This window comes from Chlamydotis macqueenii, chromosome 7 (genome assembly GCF_036417535.1).
Source record: "Chlamydotis macqueenii isolate bChlMac1 chromosome 7, bChlMac1.mat, whole genome shotgun sequence".
Lineage (NCBI taxonomy): Eukaryota > Metazoa > Chordata > Aves > Otidiformes > Otididae > Chlamydotis > Chlamydotis macqueenii.
In genome coordinates this window covers 963231-990536 of record NC_141562.1, presented here as the reverse complement: position 1 = coordinate 990536, position 27306 = coordinate 963231, and the positions used below count along the sequence as shown (strand labels likewise).

At 46.2% G+C, this 27306-nt stretch overlaps 1 protein-coding gene across 4 annotated transcripts in view; it reads left to right on the top strand.

Moving 5' to 3' along the window:
* The window catches only part of NDST2 (N-deacetylase and N-sulfotransferase 2), a 133433-nt gene extending 106459 nt beyond the window's left edge, over window positions 1–26974 (top strand). For all 4 annotated transcript variants that reach the window (XM_086752252.1, XM_086752249.1, XM_086752250.1 and 1 more), the window contains 13 exons: window positions 321–1720; window positions 9092–9179; window positions 9369–9523; window positions 11022–11207; window positions 11610–11738; window positions 17433–17615; window positions 18369–18465; window positions 19796–19919; window positions 21248–21422; window positions 21652–21822; window positions 23191–23300; window positions 24783–24885; window positions 25045–26974. In XM_086752252.1, the coding sequence (XP_086608378.1) occupies window positions 728–1720; window positions 9092–9179; window positions 9369–9523; window positions 11022–11207; window positions 11610–11738; window positions 17433–17615; window positions 18369–18465; window positions 19796–19919; window positions 21248–21422; window positions 21652–21822; window positions 23191–23300; window positions 24783–24885; window positions 25045–25170 (2640 nt within the window). In that variant the 5' untranslated portion in view covers window positions 321–727 and the 3' untranslated portion in view covers window positions 25171–26974. The remainder of the gene's footprint in view (window positions 1–320; window positions 1721–9091; window positions 9180–9368; window positions 9524–11021; window positions 11208–11609; window positions 11739–17432; window positions 17616–18368; window positions 18466–19795; window positions 19920–21247; window positions 21423–21651; window positions 21823–23190; window positions 23301–24782; window positions 24886–25044) is intronic.
* Window positions 26975–27306: the final 332 nt, after the last annotated feature.

Below are 27306 nucleotides of genomic sequence, written 5' to 3'. Positions count from 1 at the left end.
TTAATGTTTTCCGTTCAGTGGCATAAAGAGGGGGCGAAGGCCAGGTACAGTGGCTCTGTTTGCTGTAGTGCGTAAGCATCTCACCCAAGGCGAATGCTGGTTCCCCAGGTACTGTCAGGACCTTTCTTCCAAAGGCTGTTACGCTTGTTGTGCCGAGCTCTCACACAAATGATGTGCATCGCTTCCCAGGGAACAGGTCTGCCTGCTGACAGGCGAGTGATGCTGCCCACCTAGCACCTGCTGATCCTGCCATTTCGTCTCAAACCTGTTAAATACCATGAATCCATACTGAGAATTGACTTTTTCTTTTTAAATTGCAGGATGCAAAGAGAAGGTGCCATCATGTGAATGCAGAAACAGCTAAATGAGAAACAGGACACCTGGGAAGGCTGAGCTGAAACTGCTTGTGCACAGGATGACAGACTGATTTGCTGTTGGAGACAAGATTCAGGAAATCCCACTCTTCCAAAAGACTTTCCCGAGTGAGAGGAGAGGAACAGGAGGAAGCACACGAAAGAGCGATGGGAATTGAGGGCCATGGTTACTTGAGATAAATGGCAGATCCCTGGGAGTCTAGCCTTGTAGCTGTTTGCTTTAGCTTTGTCTCTCTCCGCAGCTGCTCTTTCTTTTTTGTGAGCTGCTGCTGGGTGCTGCCACGGCAGCACTGGAGTTTTCAACAGCGACGTGGGTGCAAAGTGTGAGGAGGAGGTGGGCAGCCCGCCTCACCATGATTCAGTTGTGGAAAGTAGTGCGGCATGTGCGACAGCTGGAGCTCCACAGATTGATCTTGCTGCTCATTGCCTTCAGCCTGGTCTCCATGTGCTTCCTGGCTTACTACGTTACTAACAGTCCCAAAATCAAGGAGCCACCACCCCTGCCCTTCAGTGACTGCAGCAACCAGCACCGTGTCTTGATCCCACCACAAGCCAGCTGGAGGCTCACAAAATCTGTGGACACCTCGCGCACAGATCCTGTGGTGCTGGTCTTTGTGGAAAGCATTTACTCCCAGCTGGGGCAAGAAATAGTGGCCATCTTGGAATCCAGCCGGTTTAAGTACAGGACAGAGATTGCCCCTGGCAAAGGGGATATGCCCACCCTGACAGACAAAGACAGGGGACGCTACGCTCTTATTATCTATGAGAACATCCTTAAATATGTGAATTTAGATGCTTGGAACCGAGAGCTGCTGGACAAATACTGTGTAGAGTATGGAGTGGGGATTATAGGCTTTTTCAAAGCCAACGAAAACAGCCTACTCAGTGCGCAGCTCAAGGGTTTCCCCCTTTTCCTACATTCCAACTTGGGGCTGCGGGACTATCACATCAACCCGAGTGCTCCCCTGCTCTACGTCACCCGGGCTAACGAGGTGGAGCAGGGTCCCCTGCCTGGTGATGACTGGACTGTGTTTCAGTCAAACCACAGCACCTACGAGCCAGTGCTGTTGGCCAGCACGAAGTCCTCGGAGTCCATTCCTCACCTGGCCACCCACAAAGCGTTGCATGCCACGGTGGTGCAGGACCTGGGTCTGCATGATGGAATCCAGCGGGTTCTGTTTGGCAATAACCTCAATTTTTGGCTGCACAAACTCATTTTCGTGGATGCCATTGCCTACTTGACTGGCAAACGCCTCTGTCTCACCCTTGATCGATACATCCTCGTGGACATTGATGATATATTTGTGGGAAAAGAGGGCACTCGCATGAAAGTGTCTGATGTAGAGGTAAAATCCCCGGAATAACTACGGGCCCCAGAAAAATTTCTAGTGTGTGTGGTATGCCAGGAAAGTCAAGGTTGCATTTAATTTGAGTTAGAGTTGATTGCTGTAATTGGTCTCATCTGAAAGAGAAGTAGCCTGCAAGGATGGTGATGCACTGTATGGGATGCTCTCCACAGTTTTGCAGGTTTAAATGGAGCATTTTTCATTCTGGGACCTGTGGCTGGCCTCTCTGAACATAAAAGGAAGATGCCTGTGGTGATCTATCATGTTTCCTCTTTAAACAGGGAACAAGCATATGCAGATTTCCTCTGTCAACTTATTTGTATCAGTAAACTCTATCTTTTAAAAGGAAGAGACAAGTTGTGTTAGAATAGAATAGAAAAAACTGCATTTATTATTTTATTATTATGATATATAAAAACTCTGCATATTATATTCCAAACTGTAGGCATGTTTACACCATGCAGTGTAAACTGCTGTAGTCTATGTTTTAGCTATCTAGCTTTTCAGAACACAACCAAATCAAATTAGGAAAAGAAAATTCCTGGATTTTTTTTCCCTTCGTTACACCCCCCTCATATTCTCCACCAGCAACCCCTGTCCCCTGGGCAGGGAATATCCAAAAATTCACCAGGGAAACATGCTCAGACCAAGCCTTCATGAGAACCGTCTCTGTGGCCTCCCGATTGGGAAAGAGAGATGCCATCTTTGTGGTTTGCTTTCCTTGGCAGTTCCTTGAGCAATGCAGTGGCCTGTTAGGAAAGGATATGGGAAAGGCACAGAGAGAGAGATTTTGTGGAGGAGAGGGAGGCAAGACAGGCAAAGGAGAAAACAAGTAGGAAGAAGGTAAGAAACTAATTGCCTCTTCTAATTCTCTGTGTCGTTGAAAGCATGTGATAAGGTGTTCTCCTAAGCCTGTGATATGTATACATATGCTGCTTCGTGGAGCTAAGGGCTTGCCTTTGTATCTGCCCCGTCAGTTCTGGTCTGTAGCCATTGAGGCAGTGCATTGCCTGTCTCTGCAGGGGTGCTGAGGTTGCCCCCAGAGGTATGAGGCCCCAGGCCTTTCATTCTGGTTTTAACATTTGCCCTTAGGTCCTGGATGGAGTTCCCTGAGCACCAGCCATGATGATGATAAGCCTGTGAGAGCAGCATGCCTTAGCATTTTTCCAGAACAACTTCAAAGTGAAGCACTCTTTAACCTTTCATCCAAGGGCACAGAATGTTTGAGGCAAAGATATAAAACAAAATATTGTTGTACACACATGTCCCTGTACCTGAACTGAGCCTCATCCGTTACATGTTCCCAAGAGCACTCTTCCACCTCGCTAGGACTCTTACCACCTTTTCTACATGCTTTATGTATCTGTGCAAGACGTATCTCAGTTCATCTCCATTTTTTCAGGTCTTTGAGATTTTTAAATTGTGCTTCTGATCCCAAGTTTAGCTTGGGGAAAAGCAAACCTTTACATATTGTTTGGAGCTAGCTTTATCTTTGTAGTTCGTTTGAAGCTGTGTGCCTGAAGCAGCTCTGATTGTATGCTGTTATTTATTTTACTTGCTTCGTTCTTTAGAGCCACCTTTGATCGTAACTGTCTAAGTAAGCAAACACAGAAAAAGTGTTTCCAAGTAGACAGGTATAGAATAATGGAACAGTTGTATATAGTGCTTATCTAAGGAAAATGCTAGAATTGTCTTCATTTCACTGCAGTGTCCCTGTGTTTTGAGGTGCTGAAATGCTCTGAAAGATTTTTCTGAAGGATCTTGGTCCTAAGCAAGTCCAAACCAGCAGAGATTCTCAGCTCTGTAGCGTTTATGCAGGTTACAGAAAACGGGAGAGAGGTGGCCAAAGTTCTTGGAAACAAAGGCTGCTCTAGTGATGTTAAAAACAAATCCAGACAAGATAATTCCCAAACATGCTTTGTTTGGGTTTTAACAGGGTGAAATGGAGGAATAATCTGTGATCAGTAAGCAGAGAATCTCGGGTAAAGCAGATAAAACCCAGATGTATCCATTTAAAAGAAGCTCTCTGATGGCAGAGCCATGAGAGGTTAATGAATTTTTATTTCTTAAAAGCGAGAAATAACTACATGGATTTGTTGATAGCCTCTCACCGTGGGGAGAGAAGGGTGTATAATAGTGACAGAACAGCTGGCATTTTTTTTGGCCTTTTATATGAAAGCTCTGTTTCAGGGCTGTTATCTCAACACACAGCTCCTTATCTTAAAGCTTAGATTACCGTGGTCAGGGTAGCGGTTTGAAGGTTGGATGTTGTGTGAAGATATAAAATTGACTCTGCTGTTCCAGTGAACCTGTTTGCCATATGCAGGTCCCCATTCAGAGAGCTTCCCAGACAAAACGACTATTAAAGGAGAGTGCTGAATAGAATGTGCTCAAATGCATGCCCATGGTAGATGTCCTGTGTGAGAGGAGAAATGTTTTTATTTGTGATGCTTAAAGGAGGGCTGAATAGCTTTCTTCTTTAAAAAGAAAAAAAGGAGTCATGCTTGCTTTTACTTTAAAGATAACCCTTGAGGTCCTGTTTCTGCTGAAGGGCTGCAGCAGGAGCTTGTGAAACAGCTGGACCTTGCACAGGGAAAGTGTTTTCCCTTCCCTTTTTACCCGAGATTTGAGCCGCATATAATTAACAAAACAAAATCTCTTTCTCTTCTCAATTATTCCACAGTCAGTTGCTTCTAAAATCATAATTCTCAGAATTTACCAAATCTCCAAGGAGCTGGCCAACAAAGACGAACTGTTTCTCACGCAGAAGGATCTGGGGTTTATGATCCTTCCTGGTCGTCTTTAGGTATGAGGAAAAAAGATTGAGTGGAAGAGTTTTTGCCTCTTTTGCTGGTAGTCCCTACAAGGGCATAAATAGTGAGCAGTCATTGCTAACAAGTCTGAGAGCAAGCTAAGTGGATCAAGGACAGTCATTTCATTTTGGGTTATGAATGGTGAGGGTGGAAGAGAGAGAATCTAGTGAAGGTGGCTGTCAGCCAGCTCTTGCCTTTCTGAATTGTAGAGGATGATCTTACCTGAAATGAAAATATTCAGCAGTTTCCAGCTCCCTGATTCAGACATTGTAGGGGAAGTAGAAATACCCGTACCATGAATGCTTTCTCTTTTGTCAGTGCTGTTTTGAGTTTTGCCAGTGCTACTGCTGGGCAGTGAGAAAACTGCAGAAAATCCTTTTGAGAATGTGCTACCCAAGGTCCACAGGGGCAGTTCCTATGAAGAAGGTGTTTCTGCAACACGTTCCTACTGTGCTTTGCATGAGCATTTAAGAAGAGGCTGCCAAAGCACTCTACTTTCTTCCTCCATTTTTTATCTCCTGTTTCTCTTCATTTGTCCGTGTACTGTTTTCCTAGACTCATGGTATCCTCTCTTGCCAACATCTGACTCTCAACCCTACTTCCCCCTTTTCTTTTGCCTCTTTTTAGAGGAACTCAAGATAGGGGAAGGTAATATTTAGGGTTTGTATGAAACAGCTGAAATCTCTGCAAACACTTTTGGAAGGTAAAAATTCCACAGCCAACGAAGCAGAGTTGCATGAAGGTTTAGGCCTGTATTATTGCGATGCCAAGAACACCATGCCAGCTTAGAAGAGAATTGGGTCCTAAAGAAGCAACCTGAAGAGGGTACAGTCAGGATGCTGTGGCTTCCCCTGATTTCTTCCTGTCTCCTAGAATTTTAACCTCATTGGGAGCGTTTTTGTCTTTCACTGGATGGCATCAAGAGCTTGTAGTGACTGTTGAGTAAATCTTTGCAGATCCATCGGTGAGGTTATCTAGATTTTTTTTTAATGTGTTGCAACAAAAGGCACAATTTTAAGCTTCTTTTTTTCCTTAACATTTGCTTAGAAGTAAATATTGATCATCATTTGAGATGATAGAAAAAGACTTTTTAAAGTGATGGACATTGAACATCAGACTGAAGTTTAGACCTTTTTTGCGTTGTGTCCAGAAATGTGTGTTGGAATGTTGGTGTCTGTCACTTGGGCCTGCGGCGTGGCCGCCCCAATTAAATACTAAAGGCCTCCAAAAATACAGGTCATGAGTTGCAGAGGATGTTCTCTGATAGGCTGTGACAAGCGTGAAGCAGGTCTGGCCTTGATGTGGTTTATGAGTTCTGGTGGCCAGCGCTGGGAATCTCTTGGAGGCCCCATCTGTTCCTTCCTGGGGTGAGCCTTGCTGAGCTTCTAGCAGGGAGCTTAGCTGGAGAAGGTGCCTTTCTGACTAGCTAGTGGGCTTGGCTGCATCTTGGAAGGATTTTTGGAATGAAAGATAGTTAGAAAATATAAAACATAAATACTTGAAGGAATTGAAGGGGCAGCTTTCTAAGGGAAGAAGCTTTGCTTTTTAGAGGTGGAGGATTGCTAAAATGCTACCCTTCTGTCCTCTACCATGTGAGCAACTAAATTTCTTAAATATGCACCTGAAGATCTGTTTGCATCTGGCTAGCTATTTTATATCTTAATGGATAGCTTAACCCACATCTCTTGATTGCAATTTGTTTAAGAATCTCAGAGCACGTTACAGATATAAATGAAATGCCACTTAAGTCACCTGTAAGATATTATTATTATTATCATACTCATCCTACTTTATAAAAGAGAAACAGAACGCAGAGGTGTCAGAGCAGAGAGAAGTACCATCTTACCAGTCTGTGCCCACATCTGTATTGCTTCACCTTATTACAGCTCACAGACCTCTCTGAACCGGTGTGCTAGGGAATAGTGAATGCATAATTTGTTGAAACAAATTTCCAAATATTTAACTTGGCACCTTAGTCTCTTTTATCCTGTGCAGGGAAAAGACATTTCTTCAAACCTGTGCTATGCCACCTTATGGATGTGGCTGTGAAAAGGACCCAGCATCAGCAGAGGGATGGCACGTGGTTAGCAGTAAACCAGGAAAGCAGGACTCCATAGTGCTCCATAGTTTCAGGATTTCTGGGGCCCCCACGGTTCCTCCCTGGTCCCTTCCTGGACACAAAGGATTGCTGCCTACTGGAGCAGGGATTTTGGGGACTTATCGTCAGACAGATGTGTCGTCATGGTAACCCCAGCCAGGCTTTAAATCTCCCTCTGTGCAGAGGAATGCTAAGCCTCTTAGCTGCTGTCTTTCCTCCCTCCGCCTTTCTGCTCAAGCTTGAGGAACTGGATGTGCCTTTCAGGGCAACAGGGAGAAGTGGTGAAGCTTGGGACAACTTTGGAGACAAGAAAAGAAAGTGGCACTTTTCTGTCTAAGATACTGGGCAATGTGTTCAAGATGCTGGTCCTAAATTTGAAGTGGTATTGTCATCCAGCTGGGCAGACAGGTGCTCCTCTGTAGACAGATGCACAGCTCTTAGACTGTGCTCCCTGGTGCATGGGATGAGTCCCTGTGTCTCACGGGGTTACATGAGGGGAACCTGACCTCCCATTGCCTATTCTGGATCTTGTACAGCAAAGGAGGCTTCAGCCATCAATGCTGCTGGCACATCACCTTTTAAAAGCACTGCTTACATTTGTAGTAAGTTCTAGAGTTAGCATGTGCCATACATTTCTCAAAATACTACTCTTGGGTGGGGACTTGAGTAAGAATGTGGTAGGCATGTGGCCATGGAGGAGCTGGGGTCTTTGAAATTTGTCCCAATCTGCATTTGATGTCACTGTTGCATGGCTGTGGGGAGGAGGAGGAGGCAATTAAGTGCACCTCTAAGGAGAAGTCTGAAAGCTTGGTTCCTTCAGAGAGAGCACTGAGAGCATCTGCAGCACTGCACAAATAATCTTTCTGATCTTCCCACCTTGCTGTGTGTAAGAGGTCATGAGCTGCCTGCCTTGGGAATAAAAATGCTCAGCTTCATTGCTCCAAGATACATTTGCATTGGATGAGTGGCTTAAAAGTCATCATTTTAAATTAATGTGATGATCAGTATTTGGTGGACATTGTTTTGAAATGTTAGTGGCAGCAGTGATTTGTCAGGATGTCCTTAAGTGGTAGGTGTGTGGTCGTGTCTGTGAACGCACTTTCACCACCTAGGGAGCAGTGTGCCTAAGGAATGCCTGTGGGGTGTGGGCCATGTGAAGGCCGTGTTGTAGTGCTCTTTTGTGCTTTGTGAGGCTGGGGAAGGGCAGCTGATACAGCAAGATCTGCCCATCTCCCCTGCACAGTTTGGAAAGTCTGCATGGTTTCCCCAGTATTACATGCAAGTTGCTTGTGTATTTGCATCTAGCCCAAGTCTGCTATTGAAAGGTCATAACCTTCACGTTGGTGCAGCCACTGATCCATTGCTTTCTTAGAAAAGCTATTAAAATCTAAATAACTGCCTGGGCAAGAACCATCTCTGTCACCTGCCAACAGCCCTCCTGCCAGGTCCTTGTTTGAGAACTTCTCCCACGGGGAGCTGCACCACTGACAATTTCCCCAAAGCACACAGGTAGCAACAGAACATGCACCTCAGGGCTTCTCTCTTTTTATTGTTTTGCAGCAGAAGAAATTTGACTGGAATTAGTTTGTGTCTTATTTATCTGTGACATACTGAGCCTCTGGGTTTTGTTTTTTTTTCTGTCAAGGCTGTCTGCTGTCTTACTCTGTGTGCTGCCGGACCTTGGGGTTTGTGGCACTTCCCTTTGTAGCCTTCCCTTTAGCTATAGCAATTACTTTGGACGTTTAAAGCAGACACAAGTGAGCAAGAGAGAACCCATAGGAAAAGTCATGACTGTGAACGTCAGCTCCCCCAAGTTTTCTTTCCAGAATCCAGGAAATTTTCATGCTACAAAAGGATTTTGGCACTTTCAAGGGACAGAAAGCCAGGGATACCTCCCTGCCGTGGCAGGACTCCTTGCATGGGTAGTTCTGCAAATCCACCAGAACACCTCTCTAAATAAAAGCCTCCTCCCTTTGGATCACTTAGTTACTGTTCACAATATTAGTGACTTCTCTTCCTTCAACTGTGCACCGAGTGCTGTCCTGTCCTCATTTTCGTTAACAGGTAGTCTCAGAGAAAGGGCAGAGGTGCAATAGCAAAGTCTCTGCCAGAATGGGAGATGAAAGGAGTGTTGAGGTTGAACCTGCAAAGAGTAAGGGATGTGTTGTTTGGAAGTGAGATTTATTGTCCCTTTGCCCTTAGCACAGACACTCTGGGTCCTTCACATTGCAGTGGAGAGCATCATCTGACTGTGCTTTTAAAGTGGCATCATTTAGTAAAGCAGGACTACTTCAAGTAAAGACTGTGTACATGGAGCACTTGGCCACTCTGCTTCTCTCCACAGGCAGCAATGCCTTAGCCCCGTCCCCTGTGATACCGCTTCAGACTGAAGTGGGCACCAGTAGAGCACAGAGAAACGTTACAGAATATGAACATTTCTTTTTCCTCTCATTCAAATAGGCTTTACTGAGCACCCAGAATAAGCTGAGAACTTTAGTCCCAAATTTCACCTTCAACCTGGGATTCTCAGGGAAATTCTACCACACAGGTAAGCCCCTGGCACCCCTTCATCCCAGTGCTTGTGTATAGCCCCCGTGTTTGTGTGTGTGTAACATGTTAGAGAGAGCATGATTCTCTGTTGGAACGACTCAGCATTGCAGGGGATTAGCCGCTGCTTTGAAGTGCTGAGCCCCTCTTCTGCCTTCTGGTTTTGCAATTCCTTTTCTGCACTCCATAGGTACAGATGAGGAAGATGAAGGGGATGACATGCTGCTCAAACACAGGAAGGAGTTCTGGTGGTTCCCTCACATGTGGAGTCACATGCAGCCTCACCTTTTCCACAATGTCACAGTGCTGGCTGAGCAGATGAAGCTCAACAAACAGTTTGCTGTGGTAAGGGGCATCGCAGTTTATTCACTTTACAGTACTAATACTTAAACATTCTCCTGGAATAGCTCTTCGGACCCCACTGAACCCAAATACCAGTCTAGTAACTCAGCTGCATTTTAGAAAAGCAGTTCTGAAAGTTTAAATTGGTGTGTAGCTGCTGCTGTCTTCAGGCAAGAAATGGCCATTTGCGTGCCTGCCTCTGCAGTGGGAAGTGCTTCCTGGCACCTGTATGGCCCCAGGCAGCTCTGCTGCATTCCAGGGTGCAAATCTCAAGGCCCCTGTTTGCTGAGGTGTCAGCTTGTAGCATTGCCATCCAATCCAATGAACTTACAAACTCTGGCAGTGAGAAAGCATTTCCTTTTCCATCCTCATTCGCTGTGGTTTTGTAAGGAAGTCACCTGGTCAGTAGCGTAAAATGCTGTGTGCTAGCAGCCCTACTTCTGGCCTCCCCAGACAATGCTGGAGGAAGTTACTTATCTAGGAAATCCAGGGGAAATTCCTGGGGTTTTGGCAGAGGAGGGGGAAGCCTTGAGCATCCTGCATTACTGGACAGTGTCTGCTTGATGCTTACAGCCCGGAGTTGAACATAGCATACCTGTTTCTCTGAAAAGAAATGTCTTCTTCACCTCGAGTTTGGTTCTTTTGATGGTAACCCCCTTGGGAATAGCAGGCTGCTGTCTTGCGTTCCCATGACACACACAGATTAGAAATGATCTTTAATTCAGAGCACAGTTGCAGCATTGTAGAAACAATTTAGGCTCCTCCTTTTCCTGGTTAAATAACAGTGCAGTCTTTTGCAAAGAGAGACAAAGCACAGAACACAACACACATACTTAACATAAAACCAGGATAGCAGTGGGAAGGAGAAGGCTGTTGCTTCATTTTAGGGGCTCTGGTTTTATTGTACACCAGGGCAGAGCTATTGTAATTCATATTGTTACCAGAACCACACAGTGGAATTAAACCTTATGAAATTATGATATTTCCTGTCATTTTAGTATAGCTCCAGATCCCATATCTTCACCCTCAACAGTCTCTTGCTTCATGTCTGCCTTTCTTTGAATTGCTAGAGACAAGACAGATCCCAATTGTCATCTTCCTTTCCTTCTGTATCAGTTAAGGAAATTTTGTTTTCCTCCTCTAGTGACTCAGATCTAGGCATTGTGGGAGTGAGATATGTCACTTAACAGCGTTGATTAGTTTGTAGTAACCAAAGAGCCTGACCTGAGGCTTGTGAATTAATCTGATTTGTTGCACCTGCAAGCTTCGAGACCATCCTTACAGCAGCTGTTACCAGTCTTGAATGTCCTTGTTGATATAGAATCACACATATATTTCTATAGATGCATAAAACAAGAAGTACAAGCAGTATTTCAGGTTTCCCAGTCCAGAGGGTTTTCTTGTTACTCTGTCACCTTGCTCCAACTTGGAGTCTATTGCTTATCCTCATTAAGGATATTAGTTAATTATTGAATGATCAAGCTGCATGTTCTGCTTCCAGGAGCATGGGATTCCCACAGACTTGGGCTATGCCATAGCACCCCATCATTCTGGTGTTTATCCTGTCCACACACAACTCTATGAGGCATGGAAATCCGTTTGGAGCATCCAAGTAACGAGCACGGAGGAATACCCACACCTACGGCCTGCCCGGTACCGGCGTGGATTCATCCATAACAGAATCATGGTGAGCACAGCTGGGCGAGCAGAGTCCACTTTTCTGCCCTAGGACAATCTCCTAGTGACTTGCATCAGAGACACTAATCTCAATACCACCAGTGTTTCCAAAAACATTGAGTCAAGCAAAGAGAAAAAACTTGGCTAAAGCCAGTTTCTGTGTTTCTCAGTACAATGCAGAGGTCAGTACTGAATAGAGAGCGAAACCAAGCATAAAAAGACTAAATTGAGATCCCACTGGCTTGTTTGCACTGTGATGCAGTTGGAGGGAATATCAAGAGAGTCCTCTGAAACTGTCATGTATGTCCCTTCCTCTTTATAATGATCCACAGAGTGCTGCTTTGACATGTTCATGTGTAGATTCTGGTGCGTTTGCCTCTCATCTGACTTTGCTTTTCTCTGTTGTTGCCAGGTTCTGCCCCGACAGACCTGTGGTCTTTTTACTCACACTATCTTCTATAATGAATATCCTGGTGGCTCAAAGGAGCTGGACAAGAGCATTCGTGGTGGTGAACTCTTCCTGACGGTGCTCCTGAACCCAGTAAGCTCATTTGAAAGGGGAATCAGTGTACGGATGTCTCGGCTTATGTACCTAATGTGGGAAAGGACTAGATCCTGTGGGAGACTCAGTATAACTGCCCGTCACGGAATGGGTATCTCCAGTGTGATGCTAAGGAGATGTGAAAAAGAGGGCTAAGGAAGTACTTTGCTAGTTAATGCTGCCTTGCTTTACGTGCTGCCAAGGAACCACCAGTATTGAGTGTTGACAGGTGCAACACCCCTCAGATAGAAGCTAGCCAGAGTGACATGCATGGCCCAACGCGGAGTGGGTGTTACCTAGGCTGCTGCATCTTCAAGAATCAGAAGTGAGATGGGCCTTGGCTCCTTCTGTTCCACACACATCGGCTGCCTGTTGGCTTCTCCCCTGACTCACTGTTGAGTTCATAATGATTGCTTTCTCTGGGCTTTCGTTATGGAGTGTTCTCCCCTTTTTTTCAATATATATACACTTTAAACAGTTTCTGCCTGGTTTTTTTGTGATGTAGCCGTCATCCTAAGGCATTTTGGGGAATCTGGTTCTGACACAGCTGTTTCTCTTTCCCTTTCAACACTTCTCAGTTCTGTCAAACCACCTTCAACGCCCTGCAGTCCCTTTCCAGTTCTTAGCTGTGAATGGCAAATCATACGAGTTTTTGCTTCCTGTTGAAGCTGGGAAGATATACTAGGTGGCAAGAGACACAAAAAAAAGGAGTCATTTCTAGAAAATTCTGAATGGATAGAATTCTGAAGGAGTCATTTCTAGAAAATTCTGAATGGAAGCTTTGTAGCCTTTTCCAGCTGCAGATCACACTCCCTCACATTCCTGCTTGTTGGCTGCAGCAGGAAGACATGCTGCTCTTTTTTTTGATTGTGCAGTAACTTTCTCAATTCCCCACCTGAATTTGTTTCTTACTAAAGCTGATTTGGCACCTCTGGTCCTCTGTTCTGTGAATGGGCATTGCCCTGCTAGGTTTGGATAGTGACTTTAGAATGTCTACTTTTGTAGCCACTCCTGAATATAATAATGTTTAATCTCTTCTTTTCTCATGAATTTCTACCTTCTTACTTCTGTATACATCTTTTCCACCAGTGCCTGAGTATGGGCAAGAAGCCACGTGAGGTTTCTCTAAGAAAAAGTAGATTGTTTCTCACTAGCTTCCTAGGTGGGAACCCTGGAGTACTAGTCCCAGTTACTGAGTACTTGTTTATAGGATTTATCATGTAACATCAGTCGCTCTCCTCACCTTGATGTTTTCTTTCATTATCATAGAATCACAGAATGGTTAGAGTTGGAAGGGACCTTCAAAGGTCTTCTAGTCCAACCCCCCTGCAAGGAGCAGGGACATCCCCAACTAGATCAGGATGCTCAGAGCCTCATCCAGCCTGGCCTTGAACGTTTCCAGGGATGGGGCTTTCACCACCTCTCTGGGCAACCTGTTCCAGTGTTCTACAACTCTCATTGTAAAAATTTTTTTCCTAATATCCAATCTAAATCTACCTCCCTCTATTTTAAAACCATTGCCCCTCGTCCTGTCACAACAGGCCCTACTGAACAGTCTCTCCCCATCTTTCTTGTAGGCCCCCTTGAGGTACTGGAAGGCTGCTATAAGGTCTCCCCGGAGCCTCCTCTTCTCCAGGCTGAACAGCCCCAGCTCTCTCAGCCTGTCCTCATAGGAAAGGTGCTCCAGCAGCTCTGATCATCTTCACGGCCCTACTCTGGACCTTCTTTCATTCCCCCCTCTTGCATCTTGATGGCAGGGTTGAATATCCAGCTCTAGCCAGTTTTGGTTGGGACTGTAGAGGCTTAATGAATCAAGCTTTTTTCCTCAATGAGCTTAATTTTTTCTTGTCTCTTGCTTTTCCTACTGTTTAGTGTCTCTCTACTCCTAGAAGTAGAACTGTGATAGTGAAAAGACCCTCGTAATGTGTTTCAGGTGCATCACACAGGCTGTAGTTAACAAACAGGCCCTGTGTTTCTGAAGGTTGGCCTGTGACCAGCTCTGGCTTGGTGTATGATCTGCAGAAGGTATGAGTCTATAACAGCCCTAGCTAAAAAGCTGTAGGGATTCATACTTCCAGATCTGGAAGCCACCTTCCATCCCCAAGGTCTAGAAGCCAACCGTCTGTCCCCATCACCCAAGACAGAACTGTTATCTTTACACACAACAACCCAATCTGTCTGCTTAATAGAAGTCTGTAGGAAGGAGAAGGCTATTCTTTGTATTATGTATGGAGTGATTGGAAATAAACTCCTTTCTTTTACATGACTGTTGCTTTTCTGGGCTTCTCCTCCCATGTGTTGGTTGAATTCCACCTTGTCCCACTTCATAATTGTCAGATCTTAAAGAATGCCTGCAGAAATAGCCACTGTGAAACTTAACAGCTCTAGGTTTCTCTTGGAAAACCAGTTGCCAGACTGTGATCCAGAGATTGTTGCTGGTCTAGGAAGCTGTGCCAAGGAATTTGTAGAAACATGGTTCCTAGAGCTACGCATTAAAATTTGTTGATAAGCGTGTGACAGTCGAAGCTGCTGGCAGTGATCTGTGATCCAGAAAGTTTAGGAAGATTCTGCTCTGGTACAGGATGAGCTTATTTGCCAGATTTACTGTTGGCTCTTCATGGTGACTTTTAAAACTCAGGCACCTTCAGATGCTTCTGATGTTTACATTTTTGCTTCCTTTTGGCAGTGGAGCATTTCTCTCTCTGTCAGTGGAGTACCGCGCTCTAAGCTCCCCTTCATTGCTCGTGTTTGCAGAGTGACTCAGCCCCTTGCATTCCTCGCTGATAGAGCCATCTCATGGACCTGATAGAAAGCTGGCCAGCCCCGCAGCCCCAGCAGTGATCCGTAGCAGACTTGGACCAGGCTCTTTCACTCCTTTTTGGTGCTTCCAAAAGCACTCCCTTTGAGTGGATATACACGTGCAGGAGTCTCCAAGCCTGTATGCGTGTGATTAAGTCCACAGTGCAAACAGAAGATGTTTGATCTTCTGACTAGAGAACAAGGTCTGATGTCAGGAAGGAGAATAGCTATTGATGTTCAGCAGGCAGGCTGCCGTGTGCCCAGTCGCTATTTCCCAGAAGCAAAGGGCATCTTTGTGATCACTTCTCACAAACACTTTTGCTCACATTGTGCTGCCAGGTTACTGCTGTCTCCACAGCTGCTTGTTACATATTGCAGGGATGCTCATACTCTCCTGTTTTCTGTACTGCAAGGATGCTCGTACCTTCCTGTTTTCTGTATTCTAGGCTCTCTCTGACCTTTCCTCTCACCTGTCCTCAGTGTGAAGGAAGGGAAACCACGGCATGCTGTCAGTGGAAGGGAGGGGAAGAGGAGGGAGGTGTTATTACCAAGCCAGTTCCCAGGTCACTGGGTGTGGATGGGAGGGAGGGAGAGATGGGACTTGAGCATAGCTTATGTCAGAAGTAGTACTCAGAGCTGTTTTGGCAACAGTAGCTGTGACAATGCAGAGCAAGCTGCCAGGCCTTGTTAAACAGCGCGTGTGCGTTACGGGACACGACTGAATGCTCAGTACAGGGAAACGGCTCCTTGGTTGGGCTTGTCATGTCTTCTTTTAAGTCCAGGTGCTTGGGACTGTTTGCAGGTGACAGCATTACCCTGTGTGAGCTATTTTACCAAATGTCATCAGTCTTGAGACACAGTTGCTAACCTGGGTCACATGCAGGCTTTTTTTTATTCTGGAAGTCTTGAAGGGGACCCAGGTGGTGACCTGCAATCTTCCCTACTGCAGTACTTGATTTATGCCAGTGAGCCAGACATTGCATGCAGCAAATTTTTCCTCTAAATGTTTCACTAGCAAGTCAAAGGGATGAGCCACCCTTTGCTGTTACACTGCCTTCCTGATGTCTCCCAGAAATGGGCAAAACACAACATGAGGCGCATCCTTTTCCCATCTTCTGTGCTCCATGGCATGGCCCTGCAGTTACACAGAAGATCTTTCTGTTCTTCGCTCTGTGTTGTATTTAGCACGTCCTTTTTACACAACAGCACCAAGCACACACTGCTGTTTGAAGTGTAGGTGCCAGAGCCTGTCTGGCAGTGCCTCTCTGTCAGCTCAGTAGGAAACCAGAAGTGAAAAATTCACAGGCAGCCAAACGTGACAAATCTTTAACTCCACTTACTTTCCATGTATCCTAGAGTTCTACCACTGTTTTCTGTTGCCTGCCAAAGACTCTGGGGTGTGAGCACACCTTATGGACAAGATTAAATTCATTTAGGTGTCTTGGGGATGGCTCCGGAACAAAGAACTACCATCTATCAGTACCTCTTGTTGCACTGAGACCAGTCCATGGTGACATTCAGAAAACTGAATTCAGACCTCCTGAGTGGCAGCAAGTGTCTTCATCCCAAGACCATCTGTCTCCTGCCTTCCCCCTTTTGCTCTTCTCCTACTGTGAGTGGGAAAGCCATTCCTGCCCCCTGCCAGGGAGGTCTGCTGTTGCCTGCTGACCTTACCTGGCATCATCAGGATTCAGCCCTGAACTGTGCAGCAATGTGTGCCCTTACTGTGACTGGGGTCTCGTCCGCTTCCTGAACTAGCAGACGCTGGGTGAGGAGTGCTAAATCATTCACATAGTCATTCTTCCATTGGCCTTATTATTCTGCTTTTGTTTTGCTAACTTCTAGCCTCGGCATGGTTTGTGTCTGTCAAGGTGCTGCTGTGTTACAGGCACTGGGATGTGCAATTCTATGGGACCTGTCAAAGCCACACAGCAGAGTCAAGCAGACACCAGTCTTTTGCACTCTTTTCCGAAAGTTAAAATATATTTCCCTCCTGCATGTTTTCCAGTATCTGCTTGAGAGAGGAGATGGCTTGGCAAGGCAGAGACAGCACAAGGGCTCCTGAGCACTGCAGTGCTGGCGGGGGCTCCCCTGACTGCTCAGTGGCAGTTTGCCCAAGGGTTTACATGCTCAGGCTTGGCAGGACATTTTTCAGGGGCTGCCTGTGCTGAAGGCTCCTGTGAGCTAAAACCTTATCAGTTGGTGTCTGTTCCTAGGACAGTGTCCTAGTGCAGTGTCTCTTTGCAATCCATGTTCAGATCCCCAGGTATACTTGTTAAAGTGTGACTTGCCAGTTGTTCTTTTATGCTTGAGATGCCACCACCAAAGTGAATGAAAGCTGAGAGGCTATGGGCCTGGAAACAACTCCTGTGAAAACCGTCCCTTGTGCCCCTGTGCCCTTGCCTGCAGCATGCTGCCCCTCTCTCTGGCCTGCTCCCTTGCTGGAGCCAGCACTGCAGATACACAGGTCACCCTGGTTGTGCCTCGGGGAGAGGAAGGGAAGCTGCTGTTCTCCCATGAAGAGGCTTTGCAAGGTTTTGACTAGGAGAGAGTCACTGGCTAACCCTTGTTCCCCTAAATGTCCCAGAGCCACTTGAATGGGATTTTGAAACTGTTTTGGACTCACAGCCAGTGCTCAGTTATCACCTCCCACACTGTTCCCAGGGGTTACTGAGAGGTCTGTGTCCCTCCTTTCCTAAGTTCCTCCTTTTTTGCAAGCACTACATTCCTTTAATTTTTCATCAAGGCACTGCTGTATCCTGGCAGATGGACGTTCATCAACCCAGACAGGGCAGTCTGAGATGTGAACAGCCTCTTGCTGACAGTGGAGTCAAGCTAGGAGGAAACAGTACTGTTACCTGATTTACCAGTATCCCATGTCCTTCCTATTTTCAGATCAGCATCTTTATGACCCACCTGTCCAACTACGGGAATGACCGCCTGGGACTGTACACTTTTGAGAGCCTGGTCAAGTTTGTGCAGTGCTGGACCAACCTTCGCTTGCAAACACTGCCCCCTGTCCAACTTGCAAAAAAGTACTTTGAAATCTTTCCGCAGGAGAAAAATCCATTGTGGCAGGTGAGAAGGCAGCTTTAACCGCTCCTAGTGGTTTTCCAAGAGGTATGTCCCACATTTACAGTGTGGTGAGACTGCTGATCCAGAGCACAGAGAGGTAATGCATAAAGCTTTGTGGCTTGAGGCCTGCAGGTGGCAAATTGCAAGGTGGAATAGGTGGGGAGTAGGAGCAGTAGGACACAGTCATGGTGTGAGCTTAGGGACAGGGAAGGTTGTTTTAAGTGACTGGGGGGCATTTGGGTCGTTAGAGGGCTTATATTAGAGCAAGCTGCTGTGAAATGTTAAGTGTGCGAAGAACTCTGGTGCTGGAGGAGCTTGCGGACATCTTAATGTGATTAATCTTGAAGTAATTTCACACTGCAGAGTTCACGTTCATTAAATAAAAACAGGGTTATTCCATTTATCCCAGCTCTCTGCATGGTAATGAGTAGATGAAATTAACTGAAGGTGATAGAGTTGTCTGTCTGCCAGAAGTTCACAGATGCTGAGCTGTGCTATCATGGTGGCCCAGCCCAGCATGGCCACATAGGGCAGGGCCTGTGGTTAACACTCTCAGATGGACTTTGGCTCCCAAGTCGCTTTAGAGTTTTTGAAAATGTTCCCCCGTGTTTTTACTTAACTGGCAGAGCAGCAGTGCGGCTGTGAAGTGTTCTTCACATGCTAATAACATTTTCCCGAGAGGACTGGCCCTCCAGCTTTTCCTCGCCTTTCGATTAGCTCCTGTGGTAATGCTTAATCCCATCACTTGTGCTGCAGAACCCCTGCGATGATAAGAGGCACAAGGATATCTGGTCCAAAGAGAAAACATGCGATCGACTGCCCAAGTTCCTCATCGTGGGACCTCAGAAAACCGGTAATGTGAATACTTTAGATAAAGATAGATTGCAGCTTCCATCTTATTCCTCCAGAGAGGAGAGCTGGAAAGGTCTGTGCTGTAGGTCTGAATGGCTGCCCTTTGTGCAAGCTGCCAAATGGCTGTAGAGGACATTGCAGAGAATCTCAGATTTGTTCTAATCTAAATCTGGCAAGTTTGTCAGTACTTTGCGCCGTGGCACTTTTCTTGGCTCAGTCCTGATTTGCAGGGAAAAACTGTACCTGCAGAGTTGTGTTTTGGCTTTCCCACATAAGCTCAGAGAAACTGTGACCTTTCTTAGTGTGTCACAAATGTAAGCTGCCAGCAGGAGTAACACACACGCTCAGCAGAGGTTACAACGAATGCCCCCTGGTGCTGTTACCGCACCAAATCGGTGTGCCCGCTGCACGCTCCGTGTCACTGTCAGTGGGAGGTAGAGATCCTCTTCTGTCTGATCTCTGTCACCACCTCTTAACTGCTGTGCCATGGTGGTTGTCAGTGGCATGGCTGAGGAGTCCCTTCTAGGCTGAAGAGAGCAAAATCTCTTCAGCCAAGGCCAAGTCCTCAAACCTTGGTGCTCTCTGTAGTGCAGTGAAACAGCAGCCGCCAGCCGTGCACAGCAAACCGTGATCTTGGCCTTGGGAAGAAGCTTGTCCCAGCCAAGCTGCTGTCTCCTGCCTGTGTCACTGTGAAGCTCTGTTGGTGTGTGTGCAGCATGAGCCCTCCTGTATCGTGGCCCGAGCTGCTTGCAATGGCACAGTAAGAAAAACCTTCTCTTGGCTGATTTATTGCCCTGCTGGAGGCCTACAGCTGTGTGCTGAGCAGGCTTACTGGGTTTGGCTGGGTAAAGGTAAAGGTCTACAGCAGAGGCAGGCCAAGGCATCTCTAGCTGAATTCTAATCCAAGGATGCTAAGGTTGTCCCTCGCACATCTTCCCAAACATGTGCTACTGTCCTGCAGCGCCCAGGCCACCTCCTGTTTGACAGGCGTGGGTCCTGCCACGTGACAGTGTGGCTGTGCCACCAGGGAAAAAAGGCGTGGGGGTAGCCCAGCCATGGTGAGGACACGACACAGCTGACATGGGTGACAGCTGTTGTGCTAAGGAGGTGACGTAAATCAGCTGTTTGAGCTAAAGCACGGGACTGAACTGCTGAGTCGAGTTAGTCCCAAAGTGCCTGGTATCGCTGCTGTTGAAACCTGCATGAGTTAAAGGGTGGGTTAGCCACACATGGCAGGGCCCACTTGGGGACTGGTTTTTTGCAGGGTAAAGCCTTTCATTCAGCCAAGCGTTATGTGTGACCCAGGTCCTGTTAACTGGTTCCTGTTGCAGGCACCACAGCTGTGCACTTCTTCTTGACCATGCACCCAGCTGTCACCAGTAACTTCCCAAGTCCATCCACCTTCGAGGAGATCCAGTTTTTTAATGGACCCAACTATCATAAAGGAATCGATTGGTAAGAATCTGACTCATGTTGTTCTGTGATAAGGTGCGCCCATGTTGTCGTCTCCCGAGTCTCTCCATACGTCCATTTCAGCCACCTTAGTAGTTTCTCTATTTCTGAACAGCTGTTTTCATTGCTGTTGCTCAGCATGTGTTCTCTGTTTTCCTGCTAACCCAACTGCTTAGTCCCAGGAGCAGGGCAGGTAGTTTCTAGTCTTAGTGACTGTTCACCAGATTTCTAGGCATGATTTAGCTTTAAAAATTCAGTCTTTTTTGAATGCACTGGTGGCATGAGGTTTCTTCTCCTTTGACATGAAAAACAGGCAACAGTGTGGTCATTAAAAAAAAGTTCTTCCTGGTTTCTAAGTTAAGACACACAGGACAGAGGGGACGGTGTCTGTACTGCTGTTTTGGGCCATTTAGACTTAACAGAGCTGACACGGCATTCCTTGCACTGGCTCCAGTGTCTCTTTGGCCACGTGCGTACCCTGTTCTTTACCTATACAAGTGTGCAATTTTGGTAAAGTGTTTCCGCCTGGCAGGGAAATACTAGTGTCGCTGTGGCACTATTATGCCACTCTGTTTCCAGGCAGAAAAATTTTGAAGTTGCTTCCTGCCTGAAGCATGAATTTTTTATCAGCTGTGGCACTGCACTCCCTCATATGTGGCTCTGAGGGACAACTGTGTGGCAGTAAGGCATTCTGCTGTGGGATTTCCTTGCCCATGAGCTGTGGGAGGTTTTGTCCAACTTCCCTGATCCTCTAGAGGACTGTTGAGAAGATACTGGAGGGTGGTTGGTACTTGAGTGAAGGCCGCATGAGTCGAGCACTCCGCAGCGGTTGCACTAGCTGATAAGTAGGCTTAGGAAGTACAGGCTTTTGTGTGCATCCCCTGGAAGAGTCATCCAACTTGAGCATAGCATCACATGCAAGAGGAGAATCTTTGTGTTTAGAATGGAATTTGAGTTTATTGTACCGGTTAAATTTCAGCAGAGACCACTCTTCCAGTGCTTTACAGTGCCCTGTCCCCTCCCATTATTTGAATGACTTACAGTTTCTGCGTTACTGATTTTACAAGCTCCTGTGAGGCAGAGAAGAGCTCTTGACCCTGTGTCTCAACTATGAACTGAGGTGCAAAGAGACAAATTGTTTAGATGGGTCTAAATGAAGCAGTCAGTAGCAGGGCAGGCAGCTGATTCTGGCCTTGTTCTTGAGACAAACCCTCTTTTCTCCTAGAGCTTGCAACGAGTACCCTACCCTCAGCTTTTTCCTTCACTGCTCAGGAACTTGGGGAACACTCTCAGGAAAGTACTTTCTTACCAGCATGCTGTCTGTTCGGCAGGTACATGGAATTCTTTCCCATCCCCTCCAATGCCAGCACAGACTTCATGTTTGAGAAGAGTGCCAATTACTTTGACACAGAGGTGGTACCAAAACGTGGTGCGGCCCTGCTGCCTCGAGCCAAAATCATTACTGTTCTGATCAACCCTGCTGACCGAGCCTACTCGTGGTACCAGGTAACTTCACTGCACTGTTCTGTGGGTGAGGGCCAGGGAGATGTCCCAGTGGGGTGAGGGGGAAAGCCCGAGGCAGAAGGCCATGGATCCGTTTCCTTCCTCTGCAAGGTCGCCTGCAGAGCGTGGACAAAGTTTCATACATACTTGTGTCAAGTCAGTGGGGTCTGCACAGAGGTGTGTAAGGTGGAATTTTGTGTTCCTGCTCCTAAATTCAGCTTATGTTTTTCAGCACCAGCGTGCTCACAATGACCCTGTGGCGCTCAATTACACCTTCTACCAGGTGATCTCTGCAAAATCCCAGGCCCCTCAGGAACTGCGCAACCTGCAAAGCCGATGCCTGCTCCCTGGCTCGTATTCAACACACCTGGAGCGCTGGCTAACATACTACCCTTCTGGGCAGGTAGGAGATTGTTAGTAGAGGCTGTTGTGGAGCCCCTTGTAGATTTAATGGAGAGGAGAAAAAACTGTAACATGCATGCGCTCTTCCTCCCATTTTCTTTTCACCTTCTGTCTTGTCTTTTGGAACAAGAGCCAAGCACCACTTGCTTCCTCCTAGTGTGAGCTAAGAAATCAGGCTTGAATACTCCAATTTTGCACTTTACTGTATTTGTAAAAGTAAATGAGTGCAGGAGGGTTCTGTGATCTCCCAGAGAGCTTCACAGTATGGAGAAGTTCAGCAAGAACAACAGTCTTTCTTAGCATTCTCTTCCTTTCACCTTGGCAGCCTGCAGCCCAGGGACCTTTGCCAGGCCCAGTAGTAGGTGTTCAGCTACTTGCTGTGGTTTCATTGCTTTAGAGAAGCTTTTAGACTCTGCCACTTGTTATTCCCATGTTGGGAAGCCTTTAGCTGTCTGCTGAAGGGATATTTCCCTGCAGAGATGTAATGATTCTGTGTTTTGTGTATAATTTTGCAAGAAGCTAATTAATAGACAAGAGAGACTATCACTGTCTCTAAGTTCCCAAGAAATTTATAAACTGTCTAATACGATGTGAGTCAGGATTATTTTTTCAAGTTCCTTTCTGCTACTGCGGTTACCCTCAGACAGTCCATAATCCAGCAGAGGCTTATAATGCCCAGTCTGTCATTTACTCTCTGCCAAAGCAGCAGCCGAAACTGTACATGGCCGATCTGCCAAGACTAAAAGAGACATGGGAAAACATTAAACATTCTTGGGCTTGTATCTCATTGCCTTACTATTCTTGGAGGTTACTGCTGTGAGGAATGACAGAGCCAGACACACCATCCTTGTACTTACTGAGTACCCCTGAGTGGGTCAGGCGCTCTTACCCTCCCCACACTTCGGTTCATGTGACTATTTTCTGTTCTGTTCTTTGGAATAGATAATTTATTAGCACAAATCTTGTTCATTATTGTCTGTCATCCATGTAATGGGAGAATAATCCTAAATTACAGAAAAATACTTAGCACAATGGCTGCTGACATATAAAAAAGAATACATGAAGTTTCCAGAGCCAGTCTGTAAATCATGCTGCTGCTGGCCCTCAGTGCTCAGTTACAGGGTTACAGGGTGTCTGGCCAAAGGCAAGTTTATTAAGCAAAGCCTGCCCTGACCTACTGCTTTATGGTACTTGTGGCCTGTACCCTAACTTCTCTGCCTGTGGTGACAAATAGGCCATATCCCCCACCGTGTTGCTCTAGAATTAACGGGCTTTGGCAGCCTTTACTCGCATGCACAAAGGCCGGGGCCAGTTTTGGGAGCCAGGAAGCTCACACTGTCATAGGCTAAAATGGCTTCTGTCCTTTCAGCTTCTCATTGTGGATGGCCAGGAGTTGAGACACAACCCTGCCTCTGTAATGGACAACATCCAGAAGTTCTTGGGAGTTACACCACTCTTCAACTACACCCAGGCCCTCAGGTATGGAAACTGGTTTTGGGAGGACCCTTTCTTAGCCGCGTGTGATATTGATAAGCATTTGATGGGAAGACTACTTTTTATGTCTGACTACAAGACCTGCCAAAGTTTCAAAGGTATGACTGACCCCCCCCAAATTAGGTTCATGAGATGCTACACTGAGACTAGAATCATAGCGTAGTCTTTCCAGAAATGATAGGAGAAGAGAAGGGATATATATTTTTTTTTGGCACTGTCATGGAGAAGCATGAAGCTCTCACAGCAGTAATGGCAGTGTTTTCCCTTTGGTCTTTGTGCTTTCAGAAAAGGTGCTGGAATTATTAGTGCTCCTTATGCTTTGTGTTATGCCTGTATCTGACATAGAGGAAGTATGATAAAAAATGTGTGATAAGCTGCTCGTATCTTCAACTAGGTGCAGATTAGGAACACATCACAGTTTTGAGGTAAAGAGCCTGTTATTACCAATGACATGGACGTGACCGGTGCCCAGAGCTGTCTGAGCAAGTGTTAGCAGAGGCACTACCTCACTACTATGAGGTTGAAGGATGTTGCTCAGCCATGACTGTGATCTCACCCACAGTGCAGTGCACTGTATCTGAATAGATTAAGTGCTAGCTGAAGGTGGACTGTGGCCATATCAGTCATCTTCAGCGAAAACTCTGCAAGCCCACAGGAGATCTTGAATATTGTTCTTTGCAGCTGAAACCTGTGTTTTCACATCTTCTCTGCTATCACAGCCTATGCTAGCTGAGGGTGGTGGATGGTGTGTGTGTGTGCAGGCATACAGCAATTGCCCTTTCCTTTAACAGTAAGGAGAGGAGAACCGATTCAGTTCTCCTCCTCCTACAGTTGTTTTTCCAAGGGGTGGCACATGGCTCCCCCGGGGAGGGCAGATTTAGAGAAGTGTCAGATTACTTGGTGACAGTAAATGGCCTAGGCACAGTAGTGGTACTGGCTGGTACCCTTCAGAAACAGTATTGGTCAGCTTGCCTCGGAGTTTGGTAGAGGTACTTGTTCAAACATCAGGCTCAGCTTTGGCCAGTTGAAGGGGACACAACAGACTAGACCCAGACATGGTTCCCAGCATTGCCTTTTATCTGTGTTTTAGCAAAAAAAAGTAACACTGACTCTTTAAATGGTCTGGGGATTCTCTAATACATCTCTACTGTAACAAGGAGATTTAAAAGAATTCATATACATTAAAATATTTATCATTATTCCCACCTCCAAGCTTAACGGACAAGTATTGTAACACCATGTTTCCTCTGAAATTTGCATAAAGCTGAAACAGTCATGCTTGTAATGGATTTCCTGTCAAAGGAGTCAAGTGCTTAAAAAAAAAAAAAAAAGAACCAATACCACAATTAATTAAAGCCCAAACCCAATTTGTAAAGCATTGAAATGGAAAATACCTATGGAGTATACTTAATTTCTGCTGCTAATTGACGTGTGGCCATATCTTTTAAAGACAAGTGTCCTTTTCAGATTTGATGAAACAAAAGGATTTTGGTGCCAGCTGCTAGATGGAGGAAAGACTAAATGCCTAGGAAAGAGTAAAGGAAGAAAATACCCTGATATGGATTCCTCGGTGAGTAACTGGCTCAGATCTGTTGGCAGCAAAAGATGTAGAAACATTCCGGCAAACCAACCTGAATTTTCCTACCGCTTATGTCCTAGATGACCTATGGAACACGTGTTGCAGGTAACATTTTCTTTCACACTAATGCGGTCTGTATTTTCCACACAGTCACGGCTGTTCCTGAGAGACTTCTACCGGGAGCACAATATTGAATTATCCAAGCTGATGAACAGACTTGGGCAGCCCCTTCCAACCTGGCTCCGAGAGGAACTGCAGAACTCCAGCTGGAGCTGAGAGGGACTCCCTTGCCCCCAGTGCCATTGGGATATGTGGTGCTCCAGCACGTGCTATGATGCCATCTCCTGCCAAGCCAAAACAACTGGACAAATGAGTAGGAGACGAGAATATGCATGTGGAGCCTTTCCCCACCACCAGGAAGGGCTCCTGCCTCTGACACTGCCTTGGGGCATGGAGTGCAAATCACATTGTTGAGTATTAATGGTGTGTTACACTTGGATTTTTGCTCACAGGAAGGATTTGGAATGCCTGCCCTACTTCGAGCAGGGGAGAGAGCACAGTTAACATTTTATGTTTAAAATCACGCTCCTCAGTATATGGAAACAGGCGCCAGTTGGAGGGGGTTAATGTGTTACTCTTCTGAGTCCAGAAGTAGAGACTTAAGAGGTAAGCTATTGAGCCCACTGCTGAGAAGAGAACAGCAGCTTCATTGAAGGGGAATCTAGTCCAGTGAACGCAGGCTTTTTATCCAGCAGTCCATTTTGCAGCAGGAAGGTACAAGAACACCTTGTTCCTCCCCCTGCAGCATACAGTGGCCATGATCATTACTTACAGTGCCACTGTGTGTGGCTGTTGGGGACTGCACCTTCTTGGAGAGACACGTAATAGACTGACTTACACTTACCTCTCCTTATCTGCAGTATTGTTGGTGTGATATGGTGTCCAGTGACTGTGGGCAGTGGGAGATAAGGCAGAGCTGCAGCTATTGACTCACAGAATTGATGCATTATCTTAGGGAAAAGGTTGCCATATGTGGCACATATTTCTCTGCAGGGACTTCAGCTATTTCAAAAGATAATCAAGAAGCAGTATGTCCCCTTAGAGCACTTTGGAGGCATGTGTTAGTGCAGCACAGCAGCTGGGGGAGGCAAAGCTCAGGTATTGTAAAATAAGGCTGATGCAGCTGCAAGTACAGTCCCCATGTCTGATCCCCTTAAAAAAAAACAAAACAAAACAAAACAAAAAAAAGCAACATTTTTCTCTTTCCCATAGCTCCAGGGCCCCTAGCACCTGTGCTGAGAGCTAGCACCTGTTTCAATCCCACTACAGTCCAACAATCCAAGGCGAAAGCAAAAAACAGTTAAAAGTAAGTATCATTCAGCTAAAAAGGGAAGGCCTGAAGTTAGAAGTGCTTTCTTATGTCCCAGAGGGGCTGTTTAGTTTACTGCTTCTGCCCACAGTCAAGTAAGTACACTAAGGTGCTTTGCCTCCACCTGCCGTTGCTGGATAATTATTCTCAGAGGAAATCCTCTGTCGGAGTTGTATGTGTTTTCTGTTGCTGAGCCATATGCTTCTGGAGTTGTGTGGGCCATCGTCCCTCCCTCCCGGGCACAGGTGGTCCTTGGAGACTGCTGCAGTTCCAGAGAACAGAGGGTCAGGATCCATATGAACACACATTATGGAAACTTCCACAACTGTCATGAGCTCCTTTTCTCCTAGCCAGAGAGAAGCTGCTTCAACCAAGCTTTTCCATTGAGCCTTAGGTATTGTGTATTTCTGAATGAATGGTGCATTTACCGTTGTATGTAAATGTATATAGTATGCAGTATAGTATTTTATTTCATGTGCCCTTGGAAAGGGTTATTTTGTGCAGCCAAAAAAAAGGACAGAAAGACTAGAAACCCCTCTCTCACTCATCTTAGAGAGAAGAGCCCGATTTCCTGCACTGGATTCATGTATAGCATCATTCACATTGAATGATAATGAAGAAATTCTTGGCTCTCGAAGCTGAGCACAAGTGTCTGAATAAAGGCTAGAAGTAGTAGTAAGTGGAGATTCAATAAATGTACTACTTATTTTTCTTCTTTGTGATGATTTGGAGTGATGTCACGGACACTCAGCTGGTAGATGGGTAAGAAAAGCTGAAAATCCTACTCCAGGCCTTACAGCTGATACTTGGGAGCGCAACAAGGGTGTTTGCAACAACACAGAAACAGTATCCTAAGGCTTCTTTCTCTGCACCTGTCGCTGTAGGCTTGCAGAAGCTGGCACAGCACACAGCCTGTAGTTAGGGACTCATTCTTCCTCATTTGCACTGGTGATGACTTCAGGGCCAGTCCTGGCCCGTCCAGTAGTTTCCAGCTGCCATGCTGCAGAGCTTTGCTGTGCACGTCCTGTCCAGGTGTGCTCCAG